Source organism: Gavialis gangeticus, unplaced genomic scaffold (genome assembly GCF_001723915.1).
Source record: "Gavialis gangeticus isolate Ggan-Ray unplaced genomic scaffold, GavGan_comp1, whole genome shotgun sequence".
Lineage (NCBI taxonomy): Eukaryota > Metazoa > Chordata > Crocodylia > Gavialidae > Gavialis > Gavialis gangeticus.
The window spans coordinates 175,701,255-175,711,547 of record NW_017729032.1 but is presented as its reverse complement, the minus strand read 5'-3'; the positions used below and the strand labels follow the sequence as shown (position 1 = coordinate 175,711,547).

General features: G+C 37.1%; 1 protein-coding gene across 2 annotated transcripts in view; it reads right to left on the bottom strand.

Moving 5' to 3' along the window:
- Window positions 1-3,173: 3,173 nt before the first annotated feature.
- Window positions 3,174-10,293, bottom strand: part of RAB9A (RAB9A, member RAS oncogene family) — a 31,349-nt gene continuing 24,229 nt past the window's right edge. Inside the window, exons 2-3 of one of the 2 annotated variants that reach the window (XM_019524973.1) lie at window positions 9,999-10,036; window positions 3,174-6,123 (exon numbers count right to left, since the gene is read on the bottom strand). In XM_019524973.1, the coding sequence (XP_019380518.1) occupies window positions 5,484-6,089 (606 nt within the window). In that variant the 5' untranslated portion in view covers window positions 6,090-6,123; window positions 9,999-10,036 and the 3' untranslated portion in view covers window positions 3,174-5,483. The remainder of the gene's footprint in view (window positions 6,124-9,998; window positions 10,037-10,293) is intronic. The other variant, XM_019524974.1, reaches the window with a different exon arrangement.

Below are 10,293 nucleotides of genomic sequence, written 5' to 3'. Positions count from 1 at the left end.
ATAGAGTCCTCACTTCTTAAAATCATCTTTCTTTCTAAAACGGTCTTTGTAAAATGTTCTAGAGAAAGTGGAACAAGGTATTAGAGTGATCTTTTCTTTTTGCAAAATAATTTTATTTGGAGTAATGATGTGATGTGGATGCTTCACTTGCCTATGCTACAGACTAGTTGAACGATGTCATAAAATCTTCCAAGTGTAGTAAGAAGGGAAAGTGCGTCTGTCTACTGGTGTTAATAGAATGAAACTATTGCTCGAGAAGAGTACCTTGTATACTAACCTTGCATGTAAAATATGAAACTAGTAGATAGAAATTCTGAAGTACAGTTTAAATGGCAGACCTGTTTTTGTTTCTATCTGCCTTTGTAAAATGCCAAGTCTTAAACTATTGATTTTTGGGCCTGTTCACGTACTAAGTTTAGTAAAATATCCTAAAACTACTTGTGTTTGAAACTTTAGAGCTCCCTTGAGCCCTAAAGTTTATACATAATGTATTCTTTATACAGTGCAAACAGTACAGTGGTATTGTCACCTGAAGTGCTCATGGTGAGACCCTGTCAGATTCCAGTGAATCTGCAAATTCTGCTAAATACCTTGTCCCAACTTAAAATCATATGTTGAATGTAAGACATTTCTCTGAATCAGCTGTTAATAGTTGCCCTTATGTCACACTGAGTCCCAACCCCTACTGAAAAAATGCTCATGTTAATCACTCTGGAAGATGGGTGATTTAAGGAGTTTCACAAAAAACAAAAAAACCCCCAAAAAACAATAGTGGTACTTTTTAATAAACAGACATGCTGAGCAAAAAAAAATGTTTCTTAAAACAGAATAGTAGTTTGTAACCATCTATCTTCAGGAAAGAAAGACTGCCATGAAAGTATTAAATTCTCAAAGCGACTGTGTTAGTTTGAGATGGGCTGGCAATTTTATGCTTTAGAGGCACTGTTGAATTGATCATAAGCTTGTGCTCATCCTTCAAGCAAGTAATGCTGCTCCTCCATTGCCAACTGGTAAGTTCCCAGGTTGTAGCTATTAAATTTCTCTGCCTTTTAAGAGAAAACTACCTCTGAGGAAAGGTCATTTTCTTTTAAGGGTAGGGAAACTTAATAGTTTGAAGAAGCCATTTGCCATGTGGAAAATTAGCACAAAAATTAAGCGGAGTAAGGAACTGTCTTTAGGGGAGAGAATATAGATTATGTTGAAAGAGGAACTGCTGGGTGGGGAGGTTGCTAATGGAGTTCCTCAAATATTTGTCCTCAGCTTAATTGCATTTTCATTACATCTGTTGGAATAAAAAGAAGCATAGTTTTGGAACTTGCTTACAACCCAAAGTTAGAGGAAGCTTGATACAGTCATAGACTATGAGTATTAAGTGGATGATGCAAAAGAATTTTAAGAGTGCAGTAAGGATGCAGATTTCATGGGTGATTTATTTTCTATTGGACCAACTAGAAGGTCGGGATAAGATTTAGCCAAGCTTCCAGATATTGCAGTGCCATTCCTCAGGTCTCGGAAACTGCCTCTACTGGAAACCTGAGAGAAGTCGCTGCAAAATCTGAAAACTTGTCTAAATCTATTACTGGACCAACTGGAAGGCTGAAAAAGATGTCACCTCCAAAACTTGCCTTTCATACTCTCAGGACCATTACAAATAGCTACATCACTTCTGCGCTACCAACATAGAGGCGCACACTTTGTCATCAGTCTAGTATTTTTGCTGCAACCTGGGAGCTTATCAGTTGGAAATGACAGAGAAAGAGCATTAGTTACTTGAAGGATGATCATAAGCTGCCAGTATGATATTGCTGTTTAAAAAAAAAAATGCAATCCTTTTTGGGATTATAAGAAATTAAGTATTTTCAGTAGACAAGCACATATTAATATAAGTGAAAATGGCAGTTAGGACCTCATATAACCCCATTCTAAAATGGAGCTTGTTCTGTTTATAGAAGTGTTTACTTACAATAGTAGACTTACTTACAATAGTAGACTTGTATATGTTTTTTTACAGTATATTAGCCAATACTGTATCAGACTACTAATCTTTATTTCTAAACTTGCTACAGTCTATTTAATGAGCACAGCTCTTCAATATTCCCAAATCAAATGGCCGGACTAATGTAATGACTATAGTAAGACAGCTTTTTACATATTTAGGCATTTATGTTTCATCTTGTATTCTGCATGACAGCTTTTATTTTAGTTCAGTTCTTATGTTTTGAAGATGTAGCTTGTTGCCAATTCATTCTTTTCTCAGATCCTCTTTCTAGTACACAATGACTTTGTGCTTCAAAATGCAGTTAACACAGAGACCCGTACCAGCAATTATGTTGGAGGCCTTGTTTTTCCAGAGTAGATGCAACTCTAATAAGATAGTTTCAACCCCATGTCAGGGTTTATTTTGAAACATAAGATACGTGCTAGCAATTTTCCGTATCCCAGTGTGTATAATTAAATAGTAGATACTGAATCTGTTTGAGACAGAGCATCTCTTGTGCACCATTGGAGCTCCACTGCCTTTAACACAGGTTTTTTTAGTATATTTTTATTGTAGGTTTCGTATGAAGCAAGCAATAGGGCCCCATTGTGCTAGATATACTGACATTAAAAAAGAAAAGCAAAGCACTCCTTGCTGTTTCTAATACATTGTGTATTCTTACATAGCCTGAAATGGGAAGTTCTACAGGAAGACACCAGACAAGAAAAAAAATGGACAAAAGCAGCTGCAAATGAGATAGAGGCTTATATGCAAATTTCCTAGAAGTCTGCATTTTCTTTTAGCAGTATTCACACAGATAAAGAATGGATAGTTTCATATCCCATTCCTGTTATTGAAACTGGTCTGACAAGAGTACTAAAGCCAGTGGTCCTCAACCTTTTTAGAGGCAAGGCACCTCTCCATAACTTTTGTGAACTGAGCTGTACCATTTCAACAACTAAATTTATTACACTATTTGCCTCCTTCCAGCAGGGCTAGGCACTGGAAAAAAGGGAACAACCAGGCAGGGAGAACTTGAGCATGCTCTTAAATGTTTATCTCCTCATACTTCATGTGGCACCCTTGAAAAGATCTCTTATTACCCTGGTTAAGAATGACTGAGCTAGACAGTCAACCTTTTATTAATGCATGAACTTGCCAGCCTTCCTAGGGACAACTGAATGCCACTGTTTTCCCTACTATTTCAGAAAGGGTAAGGAAAATACATGTAGGAATTAAAAAGTACAATTTCACTCTATGACTTACTCTCACCGCATTGTTTCCCTTAATGTATTTTACTGACATTATAAGTGTCTTGTTTTTTAAAAAACTAGCAGCACAGGAGTTTTATGCTGGGTTTCAGCAGCCAACCTTGATTCTTCCTTCCTCATTTATTATGAGTAAGAAAAAAGATACTGCAACCTAGATTATAACCTAAATCAGTTAAATCCCATAACAGTCCTAACTGAAAATAAAGCAAGTAGTTCTGTTACTGTACATACAGGACCAGAAGACAGGGGAGCTGGACTCATTAGTTCTACATGAATAAGGTGTAAGAACTTGTGCTATTTTAAGCAGGTCTCTGCTGACACATGAAGTAAGGAGATGGCATTACAACATGCAGGTCTGCTATGCTGTGTACTTCTAGATCAGGCAAATCACAAAAGGATTAAAAAATTAACACATTGGTTCAAGAAACAGTTAAGTATTACAGGTACAATCTTGACTCTTAAGCAGTTACACCCATAAGATACAAAGAAAATTGAGCAATTTAGATTTCAGTTATTCAGCTTCAAAAAACAAGTCAGTGGTTCCACAGGAAGCAGTTGCACTCTGGTGCACATCTGCATGTCCTACATCTGGCTTCAACACATAAAAGGTGCTAAGTCATTGGTTACATTTTACTGATTAGCTTACAAAATGGGAAAAGCATACCCATATTACAGTAGCAACCATGTCAAAATAACACAGCTGAAAAAAAAAAAAAACAAAAATCAGGCAGTCTATATAATGACAGAGCCATTCCTGCGTGAATGTTTTAAAACAATTGCTTTTCCAGAACTTTATGCAGTCATATAGTCTAATTTAATTGCAGCTGAATGACACAAAAGTTCTGCTATTTTAAAGCATTGCTACAGAGAACATGCAAATAACCAAAGAATTTGTCTTGCAAACTGCCTTAAAATGGAATAAAATGACAATTCATTTTACCCTTCATTTCACTTAAGGAAACATTCCTTAAATTGAAACAAAGAAATACTCATCTCTTCTCCATTTAATCTTAATGGTGAAGTAAGTTACACCCCAGCCTTGTCCTTCTGGAAATCCAACCACTTTAAGAACAGATGCAACTGAGACTTATCCATTTATGCCAAGGCTACAGAAGAACCTCTGGAGTCATTAGCTTCTTGAATGGACTTTATACCTCTTTAGTGTAAAGATATTTATCGTATTAGTCACAGGCTGAGAAGTATCTAGATCAGTGGTCCCATCTCAGACATAGGAAAGAAAGATATGGAATTCTTGAACAGTTTGAGCAAACCAGAAGTACCCAATATATGTTGTAATTTGTCACTAAACTTCTGTTAAGTGAAGCTATTAAACTGCTCATAGGGATAGGGTGAAACTATTTGACTACGTTTTACTGCTTTAGCCTGGCCAAAACACTGGTTTCAAAATAGGGATTATTGCCATTGTCCCCGAAATGCTTTTCAATCCCAGTTGGGCAGACTTTTTGCTGACCATTGGGAGGAGATCTGTTTCCCAACACAAATGAGGCAGTGAGATCTAGTCATTAGTTGTATGAAACTGATGTTAGTTTGAAATATTCTGTTAGGAAAATTTAAGAAGGCTTCAGTAAACTAGATGAAGGGAAAACACAGGCATTACGGATGCAGGAGATTTATTTTCTCCCTTGAAATCTACACTATTTTTAGTGACACTAGGTAATTAATAGCAGAAAACCTGATTTATATTTTAAACATAATTAAAAGAAGGGAAAAAAAAAAAAATCACATTACAGATGAAGTACCACTTGAAAGGAATGCATTGAGACTGAAGTTATTAATATCTAGTATTATTTTGTTACAAAATGGATTTTAGTGAACCAAAAATGGAATGCTAATTTCATAAAAATATATGGACGTATAAATATTTCTTTGCATTTGAATTCAAGAACAAGTTTCCTGAAGCAGTGCCTTTAGAACTTTCAAGTTTTAATAATTTCATTTGAAGTATTTATCATTTGATTTATTAATTTTGCAAATTACATTTTTATGTTAAATGAACATTTTTAGTAGACACTTTCCTAGAGAAAAGATGCCATGAATTCATTAACAAGTCATTCACTGAATGGAAGCTCTCTCTCTACCCCACATCGCCCAAGAAAGCAGAAGTATATATATTTAATAATATTAAAGTAGAACCCCATTTGTCATTATTTGATTTATCCCTGAACCCCATTTTTTTTTAGTCAGGACTACATTGGCAAAAAAGCATTTAACAGTCAACAGCAAGATGAACTGGGCTTGGGCTTCCGATGAAGGTTTATTGTATCTGTGTGAATTAAGTGATCTGATCTATCTTCCGTAGCAAGAACTCTTCGAACAGCTTCCTCAAAGGCTGCTGCAACATTAGTGGCATCTTTTGCACTGGTTTCAAAATAGGGATGGTTGCCGTTGTTTCTGCACCAGGCCTGGACTTCTTCTGTTGACACCTGCCTTTCGTTTATGTCGATTTTGTTACCCAGTATCACAAAAGGAAAACTTTCTGGTTCTTTGACATCTGCATAGTAAATAAATTCTTTCTTCCAGTTGCCCAAGTTTTGAAAGCTTTGAGAGTCATCTACACTGAAAGTAAGGAGGCAACAGTCAGAACCTCGATAGAAGGGAGTCCGCAAGCTCCTGAACCGTTCCTGACCTGCTGTATCCCAAATCTGCATTGTAACAAAGTGTCCATCCACCTCCAAATCTTTATTTAAGAATTCCACACCTATCGTGTGAAACAGCTGTGTATCAAACTTGTTAGTGACATATCTGTTCATAAGTGAACTCTTCCCAACTCCACCATCTCCTAGGAGAATTACTTTAAGGAGAGAGGATTTTGCTGCCATTGTTATGCAAACAGGTCTTTTCCACTTCTGAATCCTGTAAAATAAATACAGATTCTGTTTAGAAACAATATATTTACCCAAGTCCAAAACTACTTCAAAATTTAAAAGCCACTCTCCATAATTAAATGCTATACATGGAAAATTATAAATTTATGTACAGAATCTAATTACCATTTGATTATCTTTAATTCATCCCTGCCACCAATACTGCAGGGAAATTAGTGGCAGTGGGGTAGGCAGCCTTCTCCCCATGTGCTTGCCTCTGCTGATACTGATCCGGGTGCAGAGGAAGTTTCAGAGCAGGTCCTCCCCACACTGCGCGAAGCCCAATTTAGCCAGGGACACTAGCAGGAGCATGCAGGTTCCTACTTCCCCTCCACCCAAATCTCCCCCACTGGCTGGGAACAGGTGATGGAAGGAAGAATCTGCATACTGCTGCCACTGTCTCTGGCTGAGCTGGACTCCCCACACAGCTGTTCTCTGCAGCATAGGTCAGGAGCAGCTCTGGCACTCCCTCCCCCACATCTGCATCAAATGAGGATAGAATGACAGCATGCAAGTTCTTCCTTCCAGTGCCTGCTCTCAACCATCTTGGGAGATGAGGTGGAAGGAGGAACCTGTATGCTACTACCATCCCAGGCCAAGCCAGGCTCCTTGCACAACTGCTCCCCACTGCGAGAATCAGGAGCAGTTTTGGAGCTCCCCCTGCATCTAGATTAGACCAAGATACCACTGCTCCTGAGCTCCCAGCTAGAGCAGTCTATGCTCAGTTCTAAGAGGAAGCCTTGTTTTCCCCATATTGCACTTGCAGAGAGGCGTTGCAGAGACCTCAAAAGGTCATTTAGTCCAACTCTTTGCTCAAGGCAGAATACTTCATATCTGAACCATCGCAGACAAATGGTTTCCAGTGACAGAAATTCCCCAATATCTCTAGGTAGTCTGTTCCGGTACTAAACCACTCTCAGAGGCAAAAAAAAAAGCAACTTTCCAACCTCTAACCTAAAACTTCTTTCTTACAATTGAAGCTCATTACTTCTTATCCTGTCCCCTATAGTGTACAAAAGGTTGTAAACATTTGTTCTGTGCCTAAGTTTTATCAAGCCTTAATTTTTTTCCAGATTAAACAATTACAATTCTTCCATCTTTTCTGTGCATCACCTTCTAGACCTCTAGTCATTTTTCTCTCTTCTGAACTCCTTCCAACTTGTCTGCCTCATTCTTGAAATACAGTACCCCCTAAACTGAAAGATACTCTGGCACTTGTTGGATAAGTTTGAAGAGCTTATCTTAGGCTCTTAGGAAAAACCATCTCTACTGCACTGGTTTTCCAGGACAATTCTCACTAACTACATTTTTTTTCAGTGCACATGCATTAGAAGTGGGAAGGGAAAGGAGGTTTTTAGTTCCCTTAATAGTAACTGCCTTCACAATATTGGTCACTTTAGTACCACAATTGATTTATAAAAGAATTAAAAATTATCATTATAAATTTGTCAAAAACAGTGAAAGCTGTAGAAATAAAGAATCTGCAATCACGTCTGTTCTGCTCTGTTTTATAATTTCAGTTAAACTTATCAAATGTGAGCCAGCAATAAAATACTTCTCTTAAATCAATGTCATTCTTTACATTATGTCAGTATTTGTATTTTGCTATTCCTACCTTATTGTTCCACTCCAACACTTTGTTAATAACATTTAAAACATAAATATTTAACTAGATTCAAAATATAGGCAATGACTACATTAACAATTTTATCAAGTTCTCTCATCATTTGTTCACCAATGGTGGTAGAAAGGCTGAGTGTATAATTTGGTTGCGCGCGCACACACACGTTCTTTAGTACATTTCATGTTATCATTAAACTGAACTCTACATTTTTTGTAATGTTAATAAATGAAGTTAATTACATTTTAATCAGCAATCCTAGCCACTCAACCCTACAATTTCTATACCAGCATAACTACTCTTCATCTGTGTGACAATTAGTAAAGGTCAAAGCAGTTCAGACCAAATAAGCCTCATTCTAGAAGAGTTACATGGCCATGAGAGTATTCTCTTCTAAAAATACTGAAATTCCCCAGTTCTGGTTGGCTGCATCAGCTGGCAAACAACTGTACAGAATCAAGGTCCAATATAAGCTGGTATCTAACAGTGTACCTCAAGGTATAATTCAGGCCCGCACCAGAACCCTGTAATTTCAGGAATGTTCTTGTTCCTTTTATCTTGAGCTTCTTCATAGCATGCACAAGGCTTGGTCTTAGGACTCATTTACAATAAGAACATTAAAAAAACCCCTGAAGTTCTAACATCATTAGGAGCCTTAAGAGAGAAAGGTTTCTAGCGAGAGAGAAAAGACAGCCTTTTCTGGACAGAATTTGATGGGCAACTGATAAATTTATTCAATCTTTTCACTTAGAAGCAACACTTTAAAGGTAAGTCTACTCTTAAATGAAAACACTTTGGTAAGCAATACATTGGTAGTAGAATAAGCAATTTTCTTTCACAAAACTACAACCAGGATAAGTACCTAACCATACCCATGATCCTGTAAAGAAGTTAAAGCAGAAGAGTCATTGTATGGACATAAACAGTCTTACTGAAGTCTACTGGACAGCTCACTCATATATGCTCTGAAGTCTTTGCTGAATCAAGCCTATACATTTTTAAATTAGCTAGTTTAGATAGTTTTTGCCGTGCTTATTTAAAAAAATTGCTTTTAAGTACGCCAATTTAACTAAACCTCAGTTTGTACATTGATTTTTTTCTTCAATTGAGTGTAATAACTTGGAATGCTTATCTCTGCAGAGAAGGACAAGTTCAGGGTCTCTAACATCCTTAGTGCAAGGACAACCCAAATACAAAACTGATAAGCAAACAACTCATGCTATTATTTGCAACCAGCACAACCTGGTTAAATATGCTCATCTTCCAGAAGTGAAAAATAAAAATGGTTCAATAAAACTATTCTTTTCCATTAGGGTATGCAACAAGAGTTAAATGTTACTTATTTTTTCTTTCTTCTTCTTCTTCAAAAAAAAAAAACAACAACAAAAAAAAAACAACACAGTCCCCAAATCATTTAGAGGTGTCTGTATGTAAGCACCGAGGCAGACTGAGTCTGCCGGAGCATGGTAATTACTGCACTCCAGCAGCCTCCTACGTCTCGTGCATCAGCATCCCCATGCTTAGAACAGGTGATGGGGTGCTTGGACTAAAGCTTGTCAAACAAGCTTTAGTTCAAGCACTGCTGCTGCCATTTCTGAGCACAGAGACACTGACACAAGAGATGCTGAGGCGCTTGCCTCCCCACCTCTCTGAAACGTGTAAAAAGTACCCTAAGAGATTAAATATAGAATTAGAAACATTACTGAAGTTATTGTATTTTTCACACACAGCTTCGTTTAAAGTCTACAGTGCTTGCAAGTTACTCAAGCAAGGCTTCTGGTTTTTTGGGGAGTTTTTTTGCAACAAAAACGTAATCACTAACAAAAGCTTACTAAAATTGTAGACCCAAACATGTCTCCGTACACGTTTAAGCATTCACAACCATGTGATTAGAAGTAAGTAGAACCTTAAGTCTTTACAGGATCTTCACAGGGATTTATTTCCAATATTCTGGTTTTAGTCATATGAATGTTATAAAGAGAGATAAATATATAAAACCTCCCAAAATAATGCACCCTCTTAAATTTATTAGATAAAATTGAGAAGTTGCAATATTAAGAGCCTTCCAATTTTAGAGCCAATGTTAAAATCAATAAAGAACCCCACAATATAAAAATATTAGATTTTAACTACTTGACCCTGTTTAACGTGATATTCTGTTCGTGTTTACAAATATATATAAACACCAGATATAGCAGCATACACAAAGAAATCAACATTTTCTACATCAAAAAGATACTTACTTTACCTTAATTGTTCAGTTTAAATCATCATTCAGCATCTGCCAATGAAAAAAATATTTCAATTTCCTATATGGAAAAAAAAAATTTAAACCAGTTTTAACAAATAGCAAGACCCATCTTTTCAAATTTGTCAAGAGACTGTAGATCTCAACTGTAGCTCACTCCATACCAATCGGTTGAAGGCAGGTTAAAGGCATGCCCAACCCTTCCCACACCTCAACCACACCCACCCCACCACATGCACCCACACCCTCACACCCCACCCCCTCCAACTCGCACACATCCAACAGTCCCA